Source organism: Desmodus rotundus, chromosome 6, assembly GCF_022682495.2.
Source record: "Desmodus rotundus isolate HL8 chromosome 6, HLdesRot8A.1, whole genome shotgun sequence".
Classification (NCBI taxonomy): domain Eukaryota; kingdom Metazoa; phylum Chordata; class Mammalia; order Chiroptera; family Phyllostomidae; genus Desmodus; species Desmodus rotundus.
In genome coordinates this window covers 100,954,042-100,981,854 of record NC_071392.1, presented here as the reverse complement: position 1 = coordinate 100,981,854, position 27,813 = coordinate 100,954,042, and the positions used below count along the sequence as shown (strand labels likewise).

The 27,813-nt window shown below is 50.6% G+C and overlaps 1 protein-coding gene across 4 annotated transcripts in view; it reads right to left on the bottom strand.

The window, feature by feature from the left end:
• NFATC2 (nuclear factor of activated T cells 2) overlaps positions 1-27,813 on the bottom strand; it is a 138,311-nt gene that overhangs the window by 58,906 nt on the left and 51,592 nt on the right. For all 4 annotated transcript variants that reach the window (XM_045194987.3, XM_024559573.4, XM_053925953.2 and 1 more), the window contains exons 4-5: positions 10,554-10,756; positions 9,602-9,774 (exon numbers count right to left, since the gene is read on the bottom strand). In XM_045194987.3, the coding sequence (XP_045050922.2) occupies positions 9,602-9,774; positions 10,554-10,756 (376 nt within the window). The remainder of the gene's footprint in view (positions 1-9,601; positions 9,775-10,553; positions 10,757-27,813) is intronic.

Sequence of the window (27,813 nt, the reverse complement as noted above, 5' to 3'; positions counted from 1 at the left end):
GCTAATGGGCACAGGGTGTCCAGAGGGAGGTAGTCAGAAAGTTCGGGAACTACACGGTGGTGGCAGCTGTGCAACATCACAAATGTCCTTAATGCCACTGCAGTGCACACTTTTAAATGGTTAAAATGGTACCTGTGTTACGTGTCTTTCACCACAATTGAAAGATGTGTATCTAGATGCAAGACACACTGGGCCGGCGCCTAACACACAGTCACCAGTCAAGAAACCAGTCTTCACTCTCGTTCCTTCCAAAATGCCACTTTCTTTCTTGCTCATTCTCAAAACGTCCGCTCATCTGGCATCTTTTTAAACTGTTTCACCAGGGAAAATACGATTGGTAGCATTTCACACACAGAAAAAGAGGCTCAGGACCCAGCTCCATCGAGGGGCAGCCCCAGCCAGGGAGAAGCCTGTTGTGTGGGACGCATCTCAGTCCCACTGAAGTCCCCCCCAGGTGATCCCTGGACGGGGCTTTCCAGCTCTCACCCTCAGTGTTCCTGTCTCGAAAATAGGCCTGCTAACAGACTCACCACGCAAGTTGTGGTGGCGACTGAAAGAGCGAACTCAAAAAACGTGTGTTTGGCTCAGTAAACGCGGCCAGCAATGCAGTTTCTTGAGCGGTTTCTATTCGCCAGGCACCAGCTAAGTGCTGTGGTCTGTGTGTGTTTGACCAAAGAGGTGCTGACCACATCCACGCGTGTTACTGCTCTCCTCACTGTGGGTCTTGGTGGATCTCAAACTGTACCCCAGGTTTCTTGACCCTGATCGTTAGCTTTTCTCCAAGTGAGCTCTGCCTCCCCCCCACCTCCCCGCCCCACCAGCCCAATCACCTGGTTGGGGGAGGCACTTAATAAAAATGCAGACACTTGGCCAAGTCCCTGACCCACTGCTCTCTAATCTCCTAGATGAGGCTGGACATTTGCATTTTAACAATCTCTTCAGGTGACTTGTTACCCGCATTTGTATGAGAGTCAAGTTTCACACTTAAGAGGCCACCTGAGGACAAGGGGACCTCCTCCAGGGGAGGCCCTGGCATCCTGAGAGAGCCCCGAGGCAGGGCAAACGAACCCAATTAGCCTCCGAAAGAGGAACTGAGGAGAGGCAAACAGCAACCAAAATTACCCTCCTGGGATCCACTTCCCCCTCTCCCTCTGATGCAACCTCTAACACCTATGGCTGCTAATTGGGGTGGCACCGCCCAGGGCCTGTGGGACGGCTCTCAGGAAGCCACTGGCCTCCCAGGCCTGCACGGCCCCCTTCGTTGGCCCCCACCGACACCCACTCCACTTCCCAGCCATCAGAGATTCTGGACCATCCTGCCCCGGCCATGCTCTAACCGAACCAAGGACCCCCGTGCTAAAGCCATCCTGAGGGCCCGGGTCTCAGCTGTGGAGCAGTCTAGGCCCTCAGCTCCTGCAGAAGCTTCGAGGTGGCCCTTGCCAGGAGATTTCCCCAGGCTTCCCTCCTGTGCCCGGATTCTGGCACGTCCTAAAGCGGCTTGGGGTTCCTGTGTTTTATTAGCTCTGAATCAACAGGGCACTGTTGGTTTAACCAGTTTGGGTGTTTACTTTCGCTGGCAACGGTGGCTGATGGGGAACAGAGCCGCAGTGGCCAAGGCCCCACGAGGGAAAGTCACACCGGTGCGGGGTCCTCCCGGCTAGCCTGACTCGGCCTGGAAATGGGACATTACCGCCGGCCTGCCTGTCTGCAATTCACTCAGTCATAAGGGGTGCGTGGCCAAGAATTACAATCTCCCCAAAGAGAGACAGGGGAGGCTGGTCAGGAAAATTCGTTTGTGCAGAGTGGGTGGGTTCTGCTAATAACAGCAAATAATTACAGCTGCCATAGTCCATGAGATTCCAGACACTTCACGCACACACTTTGGTTTATGTTATAAAATACACACAGGATGAGGCCATTTGGAGTGGGGGGTAGAGGTATGGACACTGCTGTGTGACTGGCCAAGTGCAAAGCCCAGCTCAGTGACATCCTAACTTTGGGACTTTGGGCAAGTCATTTCCTCGGTGCCTCTTTTTTCACCTTTAAAATGGGAAAACTCTCGGTTCCAGACTCCAAGAGCTGTTTGAAGATGCAATGAGCTAATGCACAGGGAGTGAGTGGCACCTTATCAGGGCTCCGTGAACGTTGTGTTTACTTTCACTGCGAACCTTTGGGAGGTCACAAAGCAGGAACTATTCTCATGTTGGAGTCGAGAGCAAGGAGCCTCCCAGAGGAGACGGGATGTATGTCTGAGAGCTCACAGCCAAGTCAGCCGACAGGCGGAATCTGGACCCAGACGGTGGGATTCCACCACCTCGAGTGGCCCCTTTTCAGTAAAACAAAGAAGGACTGAGTGGGGAAGCGGCTGGCCAGCCCAGGCGAGAAGGGTCCTCCCACCGCTCTCCTTCTGGCTCACACACTCACGGCCCCAGCCACGGCGCTCCAGCTGCTGTAAACCTGTCTTGTCTCTTCATCAGGCCCCTGTCCTTGGCTGTGAGCCTGGCCCCGCTGAGCCTGGCCTGGCTGAGAATACCGTGCTGACTCAGGCCTCGCCTGGGAGGGGCCGTGAGCAGGGCCAGCGGACCAGCTCCTCAGGCCCCTCAGTCCCTGTCCTGGCCACTGCTGAGCCTTCCCTGGAAGTGGGAGAACTGGACAGAGGAGCCCAATTTGCCCCAAGTGCGGGGTTCACCTCTGCGAGGGACCTGTCAACATTCACACCACGGGAGTGGGGTGCAGTGTGTGTGAATGCATAAGCTCTGCAGGACGTGAGACCAAAGACTTCATGGGACCTCAGCTTCCTGGTGGAAGACGGAGCAGGAACACCTACCCTGCCAGATTGGCCAGTCATCTCGGCCACTCCACACAGCACCAGGTCCCAAGCAGGAGCTAGAGGTGATCAGAGGATTACTATACCATTCCACTGTGCCAACAGGCAGCCCCTTCAGGAAACTCCCACATGTCTCCATATTACAAGCCCTTCCTGAGGGCTCCACGAGTCCCCCAAGTGACTGAGGAGCTGCCAGGGGACCCAGGCAGCCTGGACGGAGACCAGGACTTGGGCTTTACACCCGGCTCGCTGCTCCGTCCCTGGATAGCGTGTGACCACAGCAAATCCCCTAACCCATCTGAACCTGCACCCGCTGGAGCAGAAGCTCCGAGGAGACAGCATTTTGTGCCGCAGACACTCACTGGCACAAGTCAGTGCCCCATAAATATTTCTGAGTGAGTGGCTGAGTCTTCTCAGACTCCGATGAGGATGGGCGGGTTAACATGAGTGACGGCGAGGCACACCAAAGGTCTCCCACCCATGAAAGGGTGGTTCTGCCCTCCTCGTCCCTGCCTGACTAGCTCTAAAGGGCCATAACCATATGACTGGGTAACCGTATCAATCAGCGGAAAAGCCACCCCAACCCTGGGCTCCCCTCAAACCCAACTTTCCTGCAATCACCTGCAGCTGACCCACTGCCCGGGCCAGAGAACCCTCGAGATTTCTCCTTAGCAGTGGGGCACACTGCCAAGTTGCCAGCTCCCCTGAAACAATCGGTGTCTGTTAAACTCTCACCGCCCCCTGCCGCTGCCTAGGGCCTGGTCTCTCGGCAGTGGCACAGTGGCGACCAGGGAGATGTGTCAAGTCTGCTTTGCAGAGCTATGGGAGGGCCGCAAGCGGGAAAGTCTGAGGCACACCACAAGAGAGGCGGTTTCCTTGTGATGAGACAGGTACTATTACTATTCCTAGTTTATAGATGAGGAAACGGAGGCCTAGGGTGTCAAGTAACTTCCCCAGGAATGAACAGCTAGTAAGTGGCAGAGGCAGGATTTGAACTCAGGCTCATATCACCACCCTAAACAATGGACCTTGCCCCCTACCTCACACCATATACAAAATTTAATCTGAGACAAATTGTATCTCTAAATCCAAAAGCCAGAAGCAAAACACTTCTAGAAGAAAACATAAGAGAATATCTTTGCTACCTTTAGATAGGCAGAGATTTCTTGGGGGCAGGGGGGAGGACGCAAAGAACACTAATTCGGAAAGAAAAGAAAATGACAAATTAGACCTCATCAAAATAAAATATTGATGTTCATAATAGGACACAATTAATAGATAAGCCACAGACTGGGGGAAAATGTTCATAATACATATATCTGACAAAGGACTTGTATTCAGAATACATGAAAAACTACTGTATGTCAGCAATAAAAATAAGTCACTCAACAGAAAATGGGCAAAAGCTTTGAACAGACACCTTTCCAAGAAGACTTACAGACAGCCAACAGGCACAGCACTCGGCTCTCAGCACCCTCAGGCTTCGGGCGACGTGAGGGTGCCTGTGCACACAGGGGAGCGCTTTACACTCAGCAGAACGGCCGGGACTCACAAGGCCATGCAAACCGAGCGTCCGTGGGGACGGGGGCTCTCACACTCTCACACGGAGCAAAAAGATAACGCTGAGTGAAGCCCACCCTTTCCCTATAACCCCGCAATTCCCTTCCCAGGCCTTCACCCCGGGAAAGGAAAGCGTGTGTCCACAAAAGACCTTGACCCAGACTGCTCGGAGCAGCCTCGTCCGCAGCCCTCAAAGCCCAGAAACCACCCAAGTGGCTATCCAAGGGAAATGAATAATCGTTACGTCCTACAGGTGAATACTGTTCGCGCGGTGACAGCGACAGCCGCAAAGACGTTGGGCTGTGCACGCACGGCTGGGCACCGGAGAGTGTGCACCAGAGGTCCATTCTATGGAGTTCTAGAACTGGGAAAGCCAATCCATGGTGACAGAAACCAGATGGGTGGGGGGCCTGTGTGTGGGCGGCTGGGAGGTAGCCCTGACCAAGGGCACGAGGAGACAGGGGACAAGGGCATGCTGTGTCTTGTTCTGGGTGGTGACCACACCGCTGCCCATGTTTGTCCAAAGCCATTGAACTGAAGAGTTGCAGCCTGTGCAATTCATTGTGTCTGAATTACCCCTCAGTAAAACATTTACGTGGAGAGACTGAAAAGACCATGTGAGAAATCCATTTTCTGGTCCACGCCCCATACCTGCCCCCCCGACGCCTGCGAATGGAGGAAAGTGAATTCACATGCTGTGCCCCGAGCGGGCAGGGCCTAGTGGAAAGGGGCGTTAGGCGTTTTCTGAAGTGGGGCGAACAGAGAGACCCTCTGCAGAGGACAGCCGGAAGGTGCTCACAAAAGAGGCATCCGCACCTGTGCACGTCTCCATTACAGCTGGTCACTGCCTTTCTCTCCCACCAGGCAGCCTGAGATGCTTGTTTTCACAATTTCATTTTTTATTTTTTTAGGCAAACATTCTAGAGACGGCTGCTATGTGCCAGGCCCTGGCTAATGCTGGACCCTGTGAAGTCAGAGGTCAGGGCAGGCATCTTCCTAGTGGGGCCATCCATCCAGGGACCTTGGATGAGGAGGAGCCAACCCAGTGCTAGAAGGAGGAGTGGGGCCACCAGGGGAGGGGAGGGGAGGGGAGGGGAGGGGAGGGGAGGCAAGGCCAGGAGCTTCAACTTTGCCACACCTCAAAATCCCTGGTGGGGGAGGAAGGGGCTCTGAGAGTCTCCATGCTGACCAACCAAATCAGAGGCTCTGCAGCAGAATCTGGGCAGCACTTTTTTTCCCCAAAACTCCCCAGGTGATTCCAAGTTTGAGAACCAGTGTTCTGGGCAGAAGTGACAGAGTAGTGGAAAGCCTACAAGTCACAGAAAGATCCCAGGGGATTCAGAACTGAGGGACAGAGAGCAAAGTGAAGTCAAGAAATGAACCTTTTGGCATCTCTGGGCCACACATTAAATACACAAACACTAACGGCAACTGATGGGCAAAAAAAGGTTTTAAGTACACTTATGATTTTGTGTTGGGTCACGTTCACAGCCATCCTGGGCCGCAGGTGGCCTGCAGGCTGCAGGTTGGACACCCCGGGGTGGGTGCAGAGCTCCCTCCAAAACTTCCCGTCCACCCGAACCTCAGAATGTGACCTCATTCATAAATAGGGCCTTTGAAGACGTAAACAAGATAAGGACGGAGGTGAAGTCAGCCTGGGTCAGGGAGAGCCCTAATCCCACGAGAGTGCCCTGGAAGAAACAGAAAAGGGTGCCCTGAGAGAAGCCCGTGTGAACACAGAGGCAGAGGCTTGAGTGGTGTGTTACAAGCCAAGGGACACTAGGGATGGCCGGCCACACCAGGAGCTAGGAGAGAGGACAGGAACAGTCTCCCTCCCAGCCTCCGGAAGGATCCAACCTTGCCCACACCTTGATTCCAGGCTTCTGGCCTTCAGATCCATGACGGAATGAACTTCCATTGTTTTAAGCCTCCCGGTTGGTGGCATGGGTGATGCCAGCCCTGGGAAACTCATACAAGAGAGAAGCAAGGGCTCAACCTCCCCAGGGGACGTGGAGTTGAAGCCGAGAACACGGAGGAGCCCCGTGCGAGAGGAAGGAGTATCCCATTGCTAGGCACCCGGGTGAGGGAAGGAAGGCCCACAGCCACAACATGTGGGGCGTCCTGTTGTCGGAAAGGATAAGGGCGTGCCCTTCTGACCTCTCCCTAGTTCCCAGAGAAGTGGGCAGCATGGTTATCTGTCTGGAGTGGGAGTGGGGTAAGGGCAGCGTCCAGAGCTGAGAAGGCGGGGGAAGGTTCCAAATACTCTCTCCTGAGAATAAGGGAGGGGACTGAAAGTATCTCCTTGGCAACACTGAAGAGCTAGTGACACAGGAGCGCCCATCTGTGCAAAGGTGAGACGTGACCTCTGGCACAATGGCCTGTAAATACAAAGAAGGAATCTACATGTCCAGCAGGTAGGTCCACCTTCCAGACAGTGGCCCCCAGTAGTTTGTTCAAGTTTGGTCTACTAGACTCTGAGAACTTACCCTTGATCCCTCAGATGTTATAAAAAAGGTACCTCCAAAGTAAATACATTAACCTGGCAAATAAGTCCCGGCCCCACGAGTGCTTCTCCTACCCACTCACCGCCCCCAAGGGCTACCCACGAAGTCAGTGAGTCAATAAATACTTCTTGTACACATACTGTGCTAATGCACGGGATGGACTAATTATCCGTAAATATTTACTGAGTATCTCCTGGAGGATCACACAGTAAGACAATCAGTCAATAAATATTTATAGAACTACCAGGCACTGGTCTAGGACATTAGAACAAAGAAGAAAATAAAAATCACAAAAGATTCTGGGTGAGAGAAGAGCGGCCACTTGGTAGCTCCATTTGGTATTACAAGAAAGAGTGCTGTTCTAGAAACCAGAAGCAGCAGGTTTCTCCTAGAACTAGAAGGCTGAAGACCCTGGACTCACTCTCTACCGAATAAAAATGAGCGAATCACTTTACCAGGAAAGTCTCAGTTTCCTTCTCTCTCAAAACCAGGTAGTAGAATCGGCCAAATGCTTTCTCAAAATAAAAGAAAAAACCCTCAATGCAAGGCTCCAACAACTTTATAACCCCCGGACGATCTTGCTGGAGGTGCTTGCGGCTCAGTGACGATCCTTAAAGTCTCAGATCTACATAAGTTAAGCTGACCTGAGGGAGACAGTGAGGAAGATGGAGAGGAAGATGGACTCCTGGGTACAGCCCTTCCTGAGGCTGCCTGGTCCCCCACCTTGCTAGTAACCACAGCCCCATCCTGGAGAGTGAGTCACTTGCCAGAAAGGGGAGACCTTATCTTCTCAAAACCCCCCAAATCACAGAGGAAAAGCCTGAGTTTCCTTCCCAAAACACCTTCAGATGTTCAAACCCAAGGCCAGGGTGGGGCGGCCAGCATGATGAGCCCTCAGAGGACGGGGTGGGTCTGCGGGGTAGAGAAGGGGAATTCCAGTGTTTCTGAGATGCTGTTTTTCACACTCGTCTTCCCTTGTGGTCTACTGTTGAGTCTTCCTTTTCTAACATCAGAGCAGTGGTTTCCCCACTGCATTCAGCCTGACCCGCATCTTGACCCCAAGGCTGGAAGACACCAGAGAGCTCCTTCGTCCGTTTCCAAAGACCAACCAAGACCAAGTTCTAGCTTCTCTCCCAAAGAGGGTCCACCCTTTCCCCTTGCTGGCTTCTGACCCTAAGGGTCAGTCTTTTTCAACCCTTTCTGCATAAAATATTCATGCTTGCCCTTTACTCAGTATCTGATTAAGACTACCTCTGATTACTCAAAGCCTTGTGCAGGTTTTGTATGATCCCAAGGAGTGCTTGGAATTTGTTGCTGTTTTTTAAAAGTCAGGAGACTTTGGTCTATTTTAAAAAGTCAGAACATGTAGCCCCACTGAGTCTTCATTCCCACGGGGACATACTGTCTGTAGTTGAGTAACAACAGCCCATTTCGATGGGGGATATGCCTTTCTGGTCCCCAGTCTCCACCACTCCCTATTGCTGCCCACCCAGTCTACTTTGCTGCTCATTTTCATGGCCTCTCCAGCCTCTTAAGGAAACCGATTTTGTGAAACCTCGTTATAGAAAAATGCCAATAGGAAAAAAATTCTGAAACATAATGGAATATGGAATGTAATTTTTAACAACATAAAATTCTTGAGAGAGGCTAAACAAATAATATAAACCACCTTTGTTTCTGAAACAATGTTTACTTTTTTCCTTCTTTATGCCTTTAAACATGATCTCTAAACTCTCAAAAACTAAACAACAAGCTTGGTCCCATCTCATTGCAAAACCAACAACAAAACCTGAGAAAAGTGCCTAAGAATGAGCTCAAAGCAGCTGCTTCTTTCAAAACCTGGTAGAGATGAGCCTGGTTTCTGCCCGGAGCCCTTCCAAATGGCAGGTCTCAGCCACCTCGTGCTGGATTCTGAAACCTTTCTGCATCTTTGCGTGGGCGTCTCTACTTCCACCAGCCTGTCGCCCGGTGAGGACAGAGAAAACGCCTTGCTCATTTGCAGCCCTCTGGCACAGCGCCAGACACCAAGCAGATTCTCAGGAAACAACTAGGGGATGGGCTGAGAGCGACAGGGAAGCACAGTGCCTGGGTGCCAAAGCTCCTGTTCAAATCCCCACTCTGCCATGTTTTGGTTGTGCTGCCCTACCCCTCATCTCTCTCCCTCCTCTTCCGTAAAGTGGCATCGTGACAGACAGCAGCCATTGCCAAGGGCGGCTGCTCGTAGTGGACAAGCTACTGCGTGCGGCACACTCCGCACAGGCACAGGGCGAGGCAGAGCTAGGGAAGCGAGAGCTGCTGTGGCACCACTGTTATCCTTACTGACGGGACAACAGAGGAAAAGAAAGAGAGAGCGCGACCTGCAGGGAGCTCACGCTGACTGCACCCACCCCTCTCAAACCCAGAACGACATTTACACATCTCCAATGCTCTAAACAAAGCTGTAGGCTGCTCATTAGCCGTATTATGTTTTAATTTCCTGTGAGGCCACAAAACCCTCCACAAGTAAATAGAAGCAGAGAGAAACCCTTAAATGTGCTCTGGCTCCAGGCCTTTTGGTCACCTGCGGCCCGCTCTTGATTCTGTGGGTCCTACGTATTCTTGCCGGGCACTGGACCCTGAGTGCCTTGCCGAGCGGGGCAGGGGGTGGTGTGCTGGGAGGTTACATCCAGTCCACTTGCCAAAGACCAACCCTGCCCAGACCCCAACTTACAGCACTCGATGGGGTTCGATGCAGTCTGCAGGGAGATGATCCTTCCACTGGACTCTGGAATGTGCACCCGGAAAACCAGCCTGACCCGTGTGTTCTTTCTGCCAATGTCCGTCTCGCCCTTGCGCAGCTCGATGTCCGCATTCCGCAGCTTCAGGATGCCCGCACAGTCGATGCTGCCAGAAGGTTGAAGACACCATTTAAAACCGACCATCTGAGCGAGCAGGAAGGACTGCCCGCAAGACCACCTTCGTCAGCTCAGCAAAACAATTTTACAGCCAGACACGGGAAGAACCTGCGATACACTGATAAGTATTCCAGCCAGGGATTTATACCAAGAGGGGTGAGTAACACACTTAAGAGCTAATTAGAGAAATCCCAGTGGAAATCCCGTCTCTGGGGAGATTATTTTCATGCCAACTTTTCAACTCTCAAGTATCTGAAAAACTCAGATACACAACTGGCGAAAATTACTTCTCAATTATTCAAGAGATAAGAGTAGTGTCTCAACATTAACATCTTGAATTTGATAAATGCACTGTGCTCATGTAAGAGTGTATTCTTGTTCTTGGGACATGCACACAGGAGTATTTAAAAAGTCCAAAGGCATGATTTCTGCAACTCTCAAACGGTTCAGGAAAAATGCAGAGAATGATAAAGCAAATGTGAAAAATGTTAACAATTGGCAAATCTGTTAACAATTGGCATTTAGTCTCATCCCAACGTAATCCAAAGATGTGTAAGTATTCTTCCTCCCAATACACATGAAAAATATCTAGGTAAAGAACTGTTCAAACAGAAGCTTTTAAAACAGTAATCAGCCTGGGTCCCTCACAGGCTGGAACCCCCACCCACGCTGCTTCCACCAACTGTGCGGAGTCCCCTCTCCCAAACCACCGCCATGCAGCCCCACTCAATCCCCCGAAGACCCATTGCCCGCAGCCCCAGCCCTTACGTCGCCCTCATGTTGTTTTTGGGCTCCAGCGGGATCTCCAGGACTTTGGTGTTGCCCACGATCTTCTCATAGCTGGTGGTGGTGACGGTTTTTCCCGTGATCCGGTGCACCTGGTAGAAGGCGTGGGGTTTAAGGATCCGCTCGTCAGCTGTCCCAATGAAGATCTGCAGCCCCAGGGGCTTGTTTTCCATGTAGCCATGGAGCTGGGGGGAGAGGACACAAAATCAAATTATTACAGCGCCTCGGACGTGCAGAGTGTGGCGGCTGTGGTCTGGCACACGAAAAGATTGGAGAACAGGAACAGGAAGAGCACAGGATTGCTGCTTTGCCCAGAGGAATGGAGATCTGGAAGCAACCTTGATGCCCAGCCGGAAGGGACTACTTCTGTAAATCACAGGGGTCTTCTCTATATTGGAATACTCAGCGGCCTTAAGAAAGAATGTGGCAGATCAGATTTTCATTTATGAAGAAAGAGCCAGAAACTATGCTTCCATGGCAGCTGGGGGTTTGTGGGGGGCATGTTACATGGTTGTGAGGACAGAAACTAATCAGAAGCAAGCTCTTGACGATGGCTGTCTGGGAAGATCAGGAGAAGGAACTTTCACTTTTTACATGCTTGTACTGCAATTAAAAAGTCTGCATTTGCAGCTTAAAAAAAGGAAAAGGCCAAAGTGCAATCATATAAGTCAAAAGAAAATGAAAGACTGGAAGGAAAATGTTCAACATGTAACAGACCAAAGATTAGTACACAGAATATATAAAGAACGCCCACAAGGGAGTAAGTCAAGGACACGGTCCCCTGGCCATCCTATTTACAGCTGAGTCCCACCCCAGTGGCTCTCCCTGCCTCCTTCTCTCTCTTTTCCTCCCGTCTAACATACATTTCCTCAGTTCCTTTTGTTTAGGTCTTTCCCCTACACCTCGACTATCAACACCTCTTTGAGGGCAGGAATGTGTTTCTTCAACTTGCCACAAAGTCCCTTGTACCTAGAATAATGCTGGGCACCTGGTAGACATCCTAGCATCTCTTTGCTGAATGAATTAATAAAAGTATCCCAAAATAAAAAATGAGCAAGAGGTTTGAACAGGCAGTTCACAGAAAAACAAACAGCCATTGGCATAGGAAAGTTGTTGACTGGAACACGTAAAGAGGAAAATGCGAGTGAAACCACCGTGCGATGCCATTTTCCCCCTTTAGATTGGCACACATGTGGATGTTTGATTGTATCAAGTGTTTTGCAGGCTGTGGGGACCCAGGCACTGTCATGCAGCTGATAGGAACACAAACTGGTACAGCTATTTTAAAGAGTGTTAGAGTAACAGCTACTAAAGTTAAAAATGCATACTCCGTATTACCCAGTAATTTCATTTCTCAGTATGTACCTAGCAGAAATGCTGTGCATGCAGGAGATATGCACAAACTTGTTTACTAAAAAAAAAAAGTGTAACAATAAACAATTAGTTATATCAATAGGCTTACAAGTAGTATGAGACATCCAGGCTATGAAAGGCTGCAGCAATTAAAAAATAATAAGGTAGAGATCTCTGGACTGACTGAGAAAGATCTAAGACATACTGTTGAAAGAGAAAAGCAATTTGTAGAAAAATATGGGTAGTGTGATACAACTTAATTTTAAAAAGCTGAATGTGTTCCATCTATGCATTTATATACACATAAATGCAATAGGAAAAGATGTAGAAGGATGCACTCCAGACTGACCACACCATGATCACTTATAGGGATGGAGAAGGGGACCAATATTGAGAGTGTTGGTCAGAGGACTTTAAATTTATTCACAGTGCTGTAGGAAGACTATATTTTTGGAAATTTGTGAAAATTAACATGGGTTTTGAAAAATATATAAAAGAAAAGAAGTGTACTGAGCTGAGAAACGCTGGGCAAATCATTTAATCCTGCTCTGCAAATTGAGAGGGACTAGACAAGTCACAACTAAGATCCCACTCTTGAATAAGGTTCTACAAAATGTCAGTAGGATCTCCAGTCAACTGCCAAAAACAAAGGCCCAAGGGATGACCACACATGGTCTAGAATTGTGCTGCCCAACATAAAAGTTAAACAAGGTTGAAAACTCAGTTTCTCTGTTGCACTAGCCATGTGTCCATTGGTCAGCAGCCACAAAAGGCTAGTGGCCACGGTAGGGGACAGCACAGACACAGAACACTGCCATCATCGAGCAAAGTTCTATGGGACAACGCTGGTCTAGAAAGACAGAACTCTCAAGTACTTTGAAAACTATACAAAGAGACAAGCTGGAAATAGAGCAGAGTCAGGTGACACCCTGTTCCATAATCTGCTAGGTCAACACCCGGGGCACGTACCCATGCGTCGGATATACCCCCAAGAGGCACCCTAGGGCAAAGACGGAAACCCAGGTCAGGGACTCTTAGCTTCCCCTCCATGCAAATTGAAGAACAGGGCACTGTTCTCGGTAAGAAAAATCAGAGGAAGGAGGACAGTGCTAAGAAGAGATTTTGTTTTTGCTTCGCGCTTGGAGCCAAGATAAACATATTTCCTCATCTCGCCTCCTGGATTTATCAGGAAGTGGTAAACACAGCATCACGTATGGAGAAGACAGTAGGTAGACAGACAGTGCGCGTTGACGGATTGAGGTTCCTTCCTCCTCGATGACAGAAGAGTGGAAATTGCAGACAGAGTGTATTCATGGTAAATACCAGGGACACCTGCAGATAAAATCTGTCACGTCCCCACAGCTCCTCCTGAATCCAGCTACCTCCGTCCCCTCCTCTGCTGGCGGACATAGTCCAAGCCCCCATTTGCCTTTCCCTGGAGTGACCACCACTGCCCACTAACTGGCCTCTTGTTGGTCTTTCACAGAACAGCTCAATAATCTGTTAAAAATACAAATCAGGCCAAGATGCTCCCCAGCTTACAAGCCTCCAAAGACATCCTGTGGCCTCAGGATGAAGTTGAAACATGATGCCACTGTCTGCAAGGCTTCCAAGAGTCCAGCCTCTGCCCTCCTCTCCCTCCCCCACCACTAGTCTCCTGGTGATAGCAGTCGTCCCTCTGTTCCCCACGCACATCGAGCACTGTGTGACCTCAGGGCCTTTGCACAGCCATCTTCTCGTCTTGGAATACTCTCCCACCAATACATTTAGTTCTCGGATCTTCAGGTCCTTCTGCAACCACATGATTTACGCACACCCAGGGCCAGAACCAGCTCTTTCAGCCTTGCGAGAGCCAACTGTTTAAGTTTTAGGAATTTTAAGAGCCAGTTAACATCATTTTGGAAGCTTGAAATCAGCCACGGTAGGAATATTTACACCACACAAATTTGCAAATGCTATAAATCTGGCTCACTTTTCCCCCAAGAACTGGATGTCAAGCATTCACTAGCACACTGCCGCAATAGTTGCTTCATTACCATCTGAAATTTTCTTGTTATTTGCTTAGTATCTCTCTCTCCCACGTGAACCTGAGGTCCATGGTAGCAGGAACCTTGTTTATTATGTTCAGTGTGATCGATACACATGTCCAATGAATGATCACCACTGACAACAACGCAGCAGCTACGTGGGCCCTTCCCTCAGGCCAGGCACTGCACTCAATGTTTTACCAACTCCAGGTGGAGCGGGCCCATTTCACAGCTGAGGAAACTGAGGCCGGCAATGGCCAGGCAACTTGTCCCACCCCGTACTGTTAGTAGAGGGCAGAGCCGGGCCTTCGGGCTCTGAGTTCACCTCTTCTCTGACACACCCTCCACATTCTGGCATCTGCTCCACTTCCCTGCTCTGATCTACAGCTACAGGCTCGACTGTAAGATCCAGGGTGTTCTTCCTGCTGAGCCAGAGAGAGGAAAAGGGAGATGGAGAAAGGAAAGTAAACAGACAACAGCAACCAAAACAACGTTGCCCCTTGAAAGAGACACCCTCTCCCTTAAGAAGGAACTCTCTGGGTGCCGGCGCAGCCCCTGGCTGAGCTGAACTAGCTGATACAAGGTGAGCAGGTAGAACCCGCCTCCCCTTGGCGAGTGTTCCCTCCCCTGGCCACACCAGAGAGGGGCGTGAGACAGTAGAAAGAAGAACGTACCTCCCATGGGATCGGACCTATGTGAATCTCAACCCTGGTTCTGCTTCTTCACAGCTGTGTGTCTCTGGAGCAGGGACCCCACCCCTCCAAGTTTCCATCTGCTCATATAAAATGGGGACCTTACCTCCCACACCCCAGGGCTCTTTCGAAGATGAAGCAAGACAACCTGTGAAGGGCCCCAAAGCTCAACACCCAGTAGGTGCCCGTGAAATGAGAACTTTCCTTGTCATCACAGGATGATGCGAATCAGTACAAGGAGGTGGCATTACAGAACGGAATGGGAAGGTGACAAATAAAGATGAAAGTCCCAGCAAGTGAAAAACAACCCAGAACACCCTCGTGTGTGGCAAAAGCCAGGCACTGACTCCCGTCCTCACTGTGGGCCGATCAGACACTGACGTGGCATGCTGGGCGACGAGAGAGACTGGGCCATCCTGCACAAGAAGAACAGTTCCCCTCTACTGCCCTAGAAGATGCTAGAAGGTGCCCAGGCCCTGACTGCTCAGTGTGCTTATTCTGGAAGGGCCTCCAGCTCTCTGAAGGTTTGGTACGAAAAGCACAGTGCTATTTACTTGCTTCTCCAAAAAACAGGCGACCTGGGTCTTACACACACAACATGATGTCTTGGGACAGCGAGGTCTCAATGTCCTGTTGTCTCCATTTTAGGGGGACTTTGGTCACAGGGCCTCTCTCCAGTCTTCTCCAAAGGTCAGGTCTTCTCAAGGGCATGGGCAAGCAGGGTCATCTTCCAGCCCCAGCAGACAGCTGCTGCAACCTACAGGCTCAAGGTCAGCTGGTTCCCCAAGCAAAAGAGGCTTCACTCCCTGCCGCCGAGGTGAGAGGGAAAGTTTTCTGCTTCTCGTAATCTCCCAGACTGTCGACAAGGTTCCCAGAAGTAGGGGTTTCTGGGGCACGTCATCCGGGCTGACGCCAGGGCACGGGAGGGACAGAGCTGACCGACTGCACAGTGGTGCTCAGAGGAAAGCAGGGTCAGCAACCCCTTTTCTGGGCGAGAGAGCTGAGGCTCTGCAGGGTGACATGCCTTGCTTGTGACCATACAGCTTGAAAGCCATCGGGTGGGACCCCAGGGATGAGGGGACAGTTGCTTCCTCTGTGTCACAGCTGACCCCTGACTCCAAAAAAGGCTAGCTCTCCCGAGTCTGGACTGTGCGTGGTAAGGCAGGCAGGTCCGCCCCTCCAGCTCAGCAAGAGCACCGCAGAGGCGAACATCTCAGGGTCCCACGGTGTCGCTGAGAGATCTCAGCATCCCCACCCCAACCCCAAGTTCAAGTTCTGAGCACTCCTATCCTGATGCACAGATAAAGGGGCGTTGGTATTTGTTGATTCTTGCTTTTCCTTGGTCTTGTTACAAAAGTTGAGAAGGGTTCATTCGTTGCAGGAAAATATAGACAATATAAAAATACAAAAATTACAAAGAAAATACTCCCTCAAAAGAAGTATTTTAGTGTATGTTCTTCCAGATTTTTCTTCTAGGCACACAGATGAACATATTTGGGATTCTATTTTATACATACTGTTTCCACTCAACAATATAGTGTGACCATTTCCCCTTGCCATTAAGTCTTGTTTTATGAGACGATCTCAAATGACAGCCTAATATTTCCCAGCACTCAGATTAGCAGGAGGTGAGGGGGGGTGTCCTGGGTGCATGATTTAAGGAGGCACTGGCTCTCAGGGTCGTGCCAATGCCAGGTGGGCACCTGAGAGCAAGTGCTGCCTTAAATTGTGCCCCCTCCTCTCTCCCCTACCTCCCCGCCCTCACTGTGTTTCACTTGTCCCACGAGGTCCCAGTCCTGGCGGTTGCACCTGATGTGTGGACCAGAATTTTAATTTACCCCCATGGTTGGGCAATTAGGTAGGTTGTTCCAAACTTCCCCCATCATAAACACTGCAAAGAGAACTCCTGTAAATGAGTCTTCCTTGAAAAACGATTTTCCTATCAGCTCTGCTCAGAGCTTTCTAAACACTCTCAGATGGACGGGGCTGCCACCAAATCCAAAAATGTGGGACTGATTTTCAGAATGGCAACTGGCCAAAGAAACTGGTTTGAATTTTACTAAAATCAAACTTTAACAATGTTAAGTAGCATTTTTTTTGGTTGAATTTGGAATATTAGGAAATTGGTATCATCCTCAAAGACTTCACTCTGAAAGAACAGAAAAGCCTGTGGGCGTGTTTTATTGCAGTCCCACTGCCACACCGCACGTGGAGGGGCGGTTTGGACACACGCACATGGGCCCCAGATTCAGCCTGTATTTTTGAGGATACCGAAATCACAGAACATACCTGCCACCCCAGCCCCACGCCCGTCCCTCACACGTGTGCACGCACACGCACTCACACACACCAGGGAAACCGGTTCATCACTGTTCTCTCATCTCAGTCATCCCATCAAGCCTTCCCTGTCCCACTAACGAGTATGTGTTAGTAACTTCACCGGAAACCCTCATTCTCGATACCTCCCGCCGCCTCGTCGCCATATTGGATCCATCTCAAAGCCCACTCTCTCCTCCTTCCTCCATCACGTCTTCCTTCCCGAAAGCGGTTACAACAGTTTCTCTCTGCAAGAGTTTCCCTGCGTCCCCTGCAGTCCTCACCCACCATTTCCCACCCTGGACCAGGAAGACCTTAAAATTCAGTTGGCCGTCAATCAATACTCCCAGCTCCCATTGGCTCCAAGGCCCTGCGTGACCTGGCCCCGCCCACATCGCAGCCCCACCCCCTCTCCACATTCTTCCCTGGGTCTGGTTTTTCAGGGACAGCCCCTCTCCCTCCACAACCCCCCCACCTCCTCTTTCATCCTCATTAATTCCTAGTTATACTGAAGAGCATGGCTCAAGTGTTATTTCACAAGAAAATCTTTCCTTGCTTCCCAGATGAGGCGGGGCCTCCCAGTACTAGTCTTCTTTGTTGTGTTTATCATAACTGCAAGATATAATAAGTTACCCAATTAGTTGTTGCATGTCTGCCTTTCCATGCTGTTAAGAGTTCTACTGAATTCTTCTTCTGCCCTTTACAGAAAAGGAAACTGAGGCTCAGACACGCGAGGTCGCCCACCAAGCAAGCGGCAGCACAGGGCTTTGAAGCCAGGTCTGAGTGCAGGAGGAATGAATGCCTCCTCCTCCGCTCTATGGGGACTCACGCAAAAGACCACAGGGGTGCCACCCGGGCAAAACGTGACCTGGTTGACATATGGAAACGTAAGGGCAGAGTCTGCAGAAATCGGGTACGCCGAAACCTGTGCTAGGCAATCTTGCAGTTATCTTTCAACTCCCACCCCCTCCCCTACAGCACTCCCGTAGGGTGCTGTAACTCCACTACGAGTGAGTGGGTTAGTTTATGGATGTCCTGGCAGATGTGTAGAAAAAACTCAGGACAAGGTTATTCAGTGTAGCACTCTTTAAAAGTGCAAAAGACTGGAAACAACCTAAAGGCCCATCAACAGAGTACTGGTTAATCCCTGGTTGGGTGGCTCAGTTGGTTGGAGCATCGTCCTGTATGCCAAACGGTTGCTGGTTCGATTCCTGGTCAGGGCACATACCTAGGTTATGGATTTGATCCCTGGCTGGGGTGTGTACAGGAGACAACCAATCAATGTTTCTCTCTCACGTCCATTTTTCTTTTTCCCTTTCTCTCTCTCTCTTTCCCCCTCACCGCCCCCCTTCCTTCTTCTCTCTCTAAAATCAATAAAACACATATTGGGTGAGGATTTTTTAAAAAGAGTACCAGTTAAGTCACTAGTGGTATATTATGGAATACAATGCTGTTATTAAAAAAGAATGACTATGCTAGGGACCAGCATGACAGTTAATATGAATGACGCCCCCTGGAGGTGTGCCGTGCACAACCCGGGAAACCATAGGGGCCCCTCAAGGAAGCGTTTTGTACACTGATACAGAGTACTCTCCAGAGTGTGCCATAATAATCAGAACAAATGTACCTACTCACGCTAAGGTGGGAGGTGTGTATGTGTTTGTGCGTATGTGTCTGACCAAAATAAAATTCAAAGTAGAAATCAGGCCCCATTTAGAAATGTCCACTAGATTCAGATCATTCTCAGGGAGGGCTTGTGTTGTCCCAGGAGCTGCTGGTTGTAGTTCCCGGGGCTACGACACCAAAAGTATTATTCGAAACAAAAGCTATTTTCTGACTATGTGACCTGAAAAAAAATAAAGCGAAAACATTCACTTCAAGAAAGAGACCCTCCTCTGCTTTTCTCTCTCTGAATCTTGACATTTCGCTGAAGGCTACAAGAAAGAAAACTAAAGCGATGAGGGTATGAACGCAAGTGCAAGAGCTCACCCCGTTCTGAAAGGGAAGTAGACACCCAGGACCCACCCACAAAAACCCCAAGAACGGGATCCAAGGTGGAGGGAGGCCCTCAGCAAAGGAAGAGGCAGGCTGAGGGGCCAGCAGGCTCCTTCGAGTCAGGGGGTGGGGCCTATGCAGAGAGAAGAAGCAAGCCACACACCACGGTGCCTCAATGTTCAATCCGCAGCTCCTCACTGGCCTTACTGCCACCAACCTGGTCTGAGCTGCCATTACCTCTTCCCTGACTGAGGAAGAGGTGACAGCTTCCGTGGGCCTGTCTCTGCCTGGAGAGGTGCAATAGCCTCCTTCCTGGTCTCCCTGCTTCCATCCCCACCCACCTTGCCCCCTCCACCTGTACACAGTCTTCTCTACACAACAGCTAGAATGTTCTTTAAAAATGTGTTAGATCTTATCGCTCCTCTGCTCCAACCCGTGCCCGCCCCCCAACAGCAAACATCTTACTCAGATCAAAAGCCAGCGTCCTGTGTGATTGCGCCCCTCCATCTCTAACCCACCCTCTCCCCCCTTCAATGGCAGCCACACTGGCCTTGTCCTCTGCCACAAACCAGGTAGGCCCCGGACTCAGGTCTCACCACTTAGTGTTCCCTCTGCTTCGAAGGTTCTTCCCTGTGTCCACAGGGCTCAACCCTTTCTCCACGGAAACCTCAGATGACTCCTGACGGGAGACGCTGTCCCCCACTGTGACCCCAGGATGGCACCTCACACCCTTCCACCCTTCATCCGCCCACCCTGCTTTACGCAGCCTCAGCCATTATCACCACCCGATATATTTATCGGTATTTTTTCTGCCTCCCCCACTAGAACATCAGCAGCTTATCTGTGTTAGGCACCGACGCCATGCAGGTGCTTGACATGTGAGCAGCCCTGGGAGGGAGAAGAGCCCACCAGCAGGGGCCTGAGTGGCTGCAATTCCAAGCCGACCCTCCCCTGTCCAATGACAAGAGCCATTCTGCCGCCCACGCTGGCTCCGCTCCAGCTCAGACGATTACCATCCAGGCCCACAGCGACCATGGTGCCGTGCCCAGCGTGGGCAGGCCTCAGTGGGTTGCACAACTGGCACCTGGACTGCCCTGTTCCAGAGAGGACAGCCTCTGCTGGGCGTGACAGCAGAGGGTGAGCCCCGAGTCTGCTCTCTCACCCAAGCTGGGATCCTGCTGGCCGGATGTGTCTTCAGCCTGGCGGGAGGCCTCTGTGACCAGCAGTGAACAGGTGTGCCCCCCACACCACCCAGATAGGACCACGTTTTGAAATCACACGATGAGCCATCAAAAGAGAATTAGCCATCGTGCACAGGCTCGAAAGCAGAGCAAGTCAGTCTCTCTCGGCATTCTAAATTAGGAATCGAGTCATTCTGCATTTCTCACATCACTGGAAATTAAAAACAGACATATCTACCACACAGCAAGCACGCTCACTGAAGAGATGCTGGATGGCCTGGAACACGCTAAATTTGTTTCCAATTACCATGTCCACATTTGAAACCCCGAGGAAGCCATAGCAAACGGTGTGGAGAGATCAGAGCCGAGGCCCATTAGCCTAATGGGATTCAGGACCAAAGGCTGCACCCCAGTCCCCTCTCTGCACAGCACCCCCTACCAGGGGTCCCTGAACAAAAAGAGGCTGGACCACTGGGCCGCCCCCTCCTCTAGTCGGGGACTGGGAACACCAACTTTCCCTTCTCTGTTCCCGTCCACCCTTCTCCACTCTCAACCCCCAGCTCTGGTCCACTCGACAGAAATGTCAGCTCAGCTCAGGCTCCCCAGCAGCATCCCCATCCTGACCGACCATCTCTGCTGACCAAGGAGCCACTGACTCATCCGGGAGATGGGTCTGGAACCTGGGTCTGAAATATGCGAGCCTTCTCTGAGCTGACCTTTGGAAGGAGCTGTGTTTTTGTTGTTGTTGTTTTGTTTTATTTTGTTTTGAAGAAGCCAAACAAATGCTCTCGACATCTCCTCTCTGTGGCCCTCTTGAGCAGAGCCAGCATCTTGGGCCCTGGAGCTAGACTGCCTAGGGTTACGTCCTGGCTCTGGCACTTACCCTGTCCCGAGAGGGAGGCGAGTTAACCTCCCCAGGCCCCCGTTTCTTCGTCTGTAAATGGCACTCGTGACACTGCACATTCATTGGGCTGTTGGATCGAATGAGCTACATATTCATCCACCTATGCCTGGGTGACTTTCCACAATTAAATTCCTATCCCTGAGTCTCAGGTCTTGGAAGAAAAGCTTCCGGGTTGTCTCTTTGCTCTAAAATGTATGGCTCCTCAGGGACATGTAGAGTAAAATCCAAACTCCTCAGCACAATCTACCAGGCCCTGCCTGATCTGGCCCTTACCCATGTCACCAACCTCATGTCCCCAATGCTGGTCCAGCCACTTGGGCCCCTTGCTGCTCCTTAACCACAAAGAGTTTGCTGCTACCTCAGGACCTTCGCACTTGCTGTTCCCTCTGCCTAAAACACTCTTCTGCCCAGGTCTTCCCAATGCTGGCTCCTCCTCAGTCTTCCGGGGTCAGCTTAAATTCAGGGCCTTCCCGAGCAGCCTGGCTAAAGTAGAGCCTCCTCCTCCTCCCCTTTCCGTTGAGTCCCTTCCCAACAGCAGTAAGTGTTGCATTTTGTGTTTGCTTATTGTCTGTCCCCACCCCTACTCCCACCCCTACTGGGATGAAAGTTTGCTCAGCACTGCGCCCTAGCACCTCGAACAGTACCTGGCATATAGTAGATGTTCAATAAATATTTTCTGAACAAATAAATGAACAGATTAACTCTCCGGTTCCTATGTGGCTCAACATATTGCCTCGTGAGTCATCCTCCAGTGACCCTGAGCAAGGAGACTTATTCATGTCTGGGAGAGAATCCCCACATTTGGAGTCTGCCTAAATTCACTACCATTTGAGCCAGGCTGCAGGAATGTGTCTCACCACGAAAGAGATGTATTATACCAGGCCAATTCCATTGGAAGTCAATGAGCAGACACACTCGGGCTAGAAAAATAAAAGGTGCCATCTCTTCTCCAGGCAGCACAGAGGGATCGGCACAGGGAGAGACTGAGTCAAAAGTGCAGCGACTTGGCAGCCTTGTAGACACCGGGAGGGAGATGTGAGGCACGGGCAACGCCCCCCCACAGCCTGTGTTCACCCGAAGACCAGACAACAAGAGACAGCATGCTTCTCCGGCTTAGGGCACCGCCCTGATACTGCGGAACAAAGTGCCTGCTGTCTACAGGGTCCTGGGCCCTGGGAGAAGCAGGGAAGGGGAGGAAGACTGCATCCTCTTCGAGGGGGCAATTGGGGACGGAAGGCAGCTCACGAAAACTCTGTCCACCTATATCCCACCCTGAGCAGTAGTACCCAACACGGCAGTGTGAACAGCCCAAAAGGATGCCGGGACAAGAATCCCATGGCTCCAAGCCCCGATGGCAGCCCCCAGAAGACTTTGACAAAACATCCCCAAGACACTGCTCGTCAGCTTCACGTAAGTGTCCCGCCACAGACAGCGACTGTGGGTGAGGCAAAAGCTATGGGCCTTCCTCCCTCGCTGCGGTCAAAAGCTGAAAATGAACCCGGGGATGGGTGGGAAAAGGCTGAGCCCACCAAGGCATTAAAAAGGTACGTTATCCCCCAAACTGTAACCCCCGCCCCTGACTCGAGGGCCGCGCAGGTCTGCCTGGATCCTGACCAAGAATTCTGAGTCACTTTTGCCACAAGGGGGAAAAAAGGGAGAAGGCAGACGTGATGTGTACCTTTCCGCATGCTATTTTGGGATTTTAAGATCCAATTTCTTTCATTTCAAAGGGTGGGTTTTTGGAGGGCTCTGCATAACTCCTGTGCCCTGCACGCGGCCAGACGGCCCTGAGACGGGCCTCTGGCGGTGACCTGCGAGAGGTGGGGCCCTTTGGCAGCTCAACAAATCCCATCATCCAGGAACAAGGAGCCCGTTCTTGTGCGAGCCGCCCGGGGCCTGGCTTTCATAACGTGATGGAAGCGAGTGGGCCCGTCCAATCTGACTCACCCCTTCAAGGAGGCCGGCCCACGCTCATTCACTTATTCATTCAATTATTCATTCATTCATTCATTCAGCAGAGGGCCTCTCGGCCATGGGAGGCTAAGCTAGACGCTGCTCTTCAGAGCAGTCACTACATGCCCCTTTGGTGAGGAATCGGATCCCTTTCTGGATGGATGGTACCTTTGGGATTACCATTGTCCCACAACGTATTTAAGGTATGGGGTAAAAAAGAAAACTAGTGAACTGGGATTTCCCAGCCTCGGCACAGCTGACCAAGGTTGACTATGGATCTGGGGGCCAGATCGCCCTCTGCTGCGGGGCCATCCTGTGCACTGCAGCACGTTTAGCATCATCTCCGGTCTCTTCCTCCTAGATGCCAGTAACCTGCCCCCACTTGACCCCCCAGTCCAGGGCATTTGTGGGGAGGGGGCATTTTCTGCAGAAAGTCTGCATCGGAAGCCTCTCCTGGTCATCAGAAAGAGTCACTGGCAGACTCCCGGAGTACACATGTAATCCTCCACTTGTACCTTCTTCTCCACCTCCCTGGGTGCCCCCCGCCATCTCTTGCCTAGAGCACAGTGTCTACCCCCTTGAGAATTTCCCTGCTTTTCTCTTGCCCCACCTCCTACACAGATTCTTCAAAAACAGCCAGAGGGATCTTTTCAGAGCAAATCACACCACTCCTCCACTTAAAACCCACCAGGAGCTTCCAGGTGCATAAAAAAATTAAACCCAGTTCCACACCCTGCATCATCTTCTCTCTCCAGCTTTACCTCCTCCTTTTCCTTGTTACATCCATGGCAGGCAGCCACACGGCCCCTTGTCAGCCCTCAAACACCCAAGCTCTGCCGCCTCAGGGCCTTGGCACCTGCCACTGCCTCTATCTGGACCACTCTTTCCCTGATTCTGGTCTTCCTGGTCCCTTATTGCCATTCAAATGTCAACTTAAAGGAACCCATCCCTGGAGAGGAGCCCCCGACTACCTCACTATAAAGTAAACTACCTCCTCCCCAGTGCTTCTCTCCTGTTACCCACTTTTTCCCCTTGAAACACTTCATTGTGACCCAAACTCACCCTCTGTATGGTTTAACCTGTTGGATGTCTGTTCCCTCATTGAAGTAAACACCTCATTTTTCTCCTTCACCTGGACTCAGAGACTGGCACTTAGTGGGTGCCGAATTAGTAATTAATGAGTGAGTAATCTGTATATTCTAGATACTCTCCATTAACCATGATTACCTTTGTTGTTACAAAAAACTTATTAAAAAGCAGTCAGAACTACGCCTTGCCCAGCATTTTGGGCGCCTATGTTTAAAGGCCCCTGGGACTCGGCAGTCATGGCTCCTTAGAGCAGCGATTTTCCACCTTTTTCATCTCAGGGCACACATACACAAATTACTAAAATCCTGTGGCACACCAAAAAATATATTCATTTTTTTGCCAATCTGACAAAAAAATAGGTGCAATTTTTATTCACTCCCACCAAGCAGCTATTGTTGTGTTGGCTGTTGTCCCTTTTTTACTGGACAGTGTAAGGGAAAAGAGGCCGGTGCCCCTGACTAAACAGTCAGGCATTGCATGCTTTAAAAATTCTCGCAGTGCATCGGTTGGAAATCACGGCCTTCGAACCTGCTCTCAGTCTGAAGGCCAGAAGGACAAGGGTGCTCATCCAGATTTTAGAGATGAGGAAACCCGGGCTCAGGTTCATTCATTCTTTTTCTGACTATAAAGCGCCTATGATGTGCCGCACACAGTTCCAGGTGCCGGAAATTCAGCACTTAAACAGTCTGGACTCGCCAGAGGTAAGGCTGGGGCTTTTGATGTTTGGGCAGAGGCTCTGAGAAAAGAGAATCTCAAAGGACCCCAGGGACCACCCACCATATGGGACCTTTCCCGCCCTTCCATCTGGGGGCACCTCCACAGACCCCTCCCAAAGCCCTGTCCCATCTCCGAGTTGAACATTCACCTGTCTAGACCACAGGCTGCGGGAAATCAGACAACAAAGGAAGGACCACATCTCTCAAAACTTCAAAACCGTATTATAAAGACAGTGTGACAATACATTTCATCAAGGCCATCTGCTCTGGCAGAGGCCACTGGCTCTCTGTTATCCATTTTCCTTTCCTTAGTAACAGGATCCCAATGATCTCAGGTGACAATGAGAGTGGCTAAGAGTGCAGCTGCACTTCCCAGCCTCCTTTGCAGATGAATGGTTTGAGACAATGAGATGTATGCAAAAGTATGGGGAGGGCTTGCAGAAAGGTCCCTGAGAGAGAGCTAACCTAGCTTGGGAGTCCCTTTTGCCTTGACTCCTTTCTTCCTTAGAATTCCACTGCTGGGAATATGGATGTGATGGCAGCAGCCCCAGCAATCATTTTGGACCATGAAGTAACCTTGAGTGGAACAGGAAGAGAGAAAAAACCTGGATTCCTGATGACTTCCCAGTAATTTGGACGACCCATCTCTAGACTTTCCACATAAGAGAATACATTTTTGAGTGTTCAGGCAACTGTTATTTTGGGTTTCTTTTTAGATGCAAATAAACCTATGCCTAATAAAAAGACCCATCATCTCAACACTATAACATCTTTCCCTCCACACTTCCACGTTCCCCTCAACTGTATCTCAATGCAAATAGGACAACCATGCTTAGGCAAGCCCCCACTTTTAAAAACTCAGGTGCAAACAGTAGCTGTATCAGTCTGTTTTACAAACAGCTTTGTAAAAAAAAAAAAAAAAAAAAAAAGATTTCTCTGAAGAGCCAGCGCTGAAAGTGAATCTAAAAGAAACATCCATATAGAAAAAGTCAAACAATCCAACTGTTCAGAAACATATGAGGTAACAACACTCAAGTCGGTCTGAGAGCCTCCTCGTCCTCTTCCAAGGGGTCTGAATGAGCGGCTAGAAAGGTATTCCCGAGAGGGGAGGTGAGCGGAGGCCAGGCGTCTGTCTGCCACATGCAGGAGGGACGATGCTGCCTGCTAGAAATAAAACTGCTGCTTACTTTCTGTCTGGTTTCCGAACTGCTTTTTCCTGGTTGAAAGGTGCCAGGCCTGGCAGCTTTCTAAAAATTTAAAATTCAAGTCAAGTCAACAAATATTTGTTGAGTACTGCCTAGTCACCAAAGAGCCACGCTAGGGGAGATCTGCATAGCAGGGGGACGCTAGAATTACTCCTAACGACGAGAACAGCTAGTACTGTATCGAGTGCTTGCTAAACATCGGGCATTGTTCTGAGCGCTGATATCTATCCAGTCATTCAATCCCCAGGACAACCCCATGAGGTAGGTACTATTATTTTATACAAGAGGGAACTGGGGCAGAGAGAGGTTGGGCAATTTGTTCAAGGTCACACAACTGGGAAGGAAGAGGCCAGGGTTCCAGCCTGGGCAGGTCCAGCTCCCAGGCCCATTCTCCTGACCACTGTATGATCATCCCGTTCCTGTTGCCTCAGAAGTGGGGGGATAAAGCACACCCACGGTGGTCCCCAAACCTCAGTCATCCCCCAGCCACGTTCCTGATCTATTTCTGGACTCCTGGTTACCGAATCTTTCTCTTTCACATTTAATTCATATTTTTACTTATAGAAACATATCTTCAGAGAAACTTTATGGCGCTACCCCATGTAGGAAGCCAGGAACACCAGGTGGAAAGGCAAGATGCATACACATGCACATGGAAAAAAGTGCCAATAAAATAATTATAAATGTTTTAAAATGCTAAGTACGATAAAAGCCATCTGTGTTCTCCCCAGGGGACCACAGCTGGCAGCACAGTGCCACACAAAGCGAGTCACAGCAGGTGCCAGGGAAGAAGAGCACAGGGCAGACGGGGGCCCTGGGCAGCAGCCAGTAGGTCGTGAAGTGAAGAGAACTGCCTGGGGCAGCGCCCGGGCACAGGAGAGGCTCCGTGCGCCGGTGCTCAAGGAGCCTGGAAGACCTGCTAAGCGCTTCACTCCGAGAAGAAAAATACCACTACCCAGCCATGTAGGAGGAGAAGGGTCCTACGCAGACAGGGGAGTGGAAATAAAATCAACCAACGTAAAAACTTGGATGGGATGTGTTTTCCTGAAACCAAAAGGCATCTGTTCAACAGGCAGCCACCGACCTGCCTCTGCGTGTGTCTCCCTTGCTCTGGGGGGTACATAGCAGTGGGCTGGTAAATGTCTGACAACCAGTTCTCCCAGGGCAAAAGCCTGATTTGCAGTGTTTGCCAATTTCCGTGGTGTAAAAACCGTATCTTGCCATGTATAATAGGTACTTTTTTTGGTTCAAACTTTTGAGGGAAAAATAAAGATGTGCATTATATGTGGGTATAATGATTGCATACCGCGGGCATAATAATCCTGTGTATAATGCAATAAAAATGTGGATGCCCGTTATACGCGGGAGCGCATTACACACGGCAAAATACGGCACTCCCACCGGGGCTGATTTCACGTTACCGATGTGATGTCACCGGGAAGAGAGGTGCAGAGCTTTTGCCACACGATACAATGGCTGTGAATAACCTCAGGGGCACGGATCACAGAACAACGCAGTGGGACACCTGAAACTTTAACAGTTGGCTGCCGTGCGCACACACAAGCTGGCTCAGGCACACCCTCGGGTGCACGTGGGGCTCTGTGCACATCTGTGTGTGAGCACCTCCTTGTGTATTGGTCTGTCCATTTCTCTCTCCCCTCCTGCCGACTGAGCATTCACAGGTGTGTGCACACATGCCCTGGCCCCGGCCCCACTCCATGAAAGGTGTCAGATTCTTGCTATGGTCCGGTCCCCTCTCCACCTTGCACACTTTGTATCACTACTGCTGTCCTGTCGCCCATGCCCTCCAG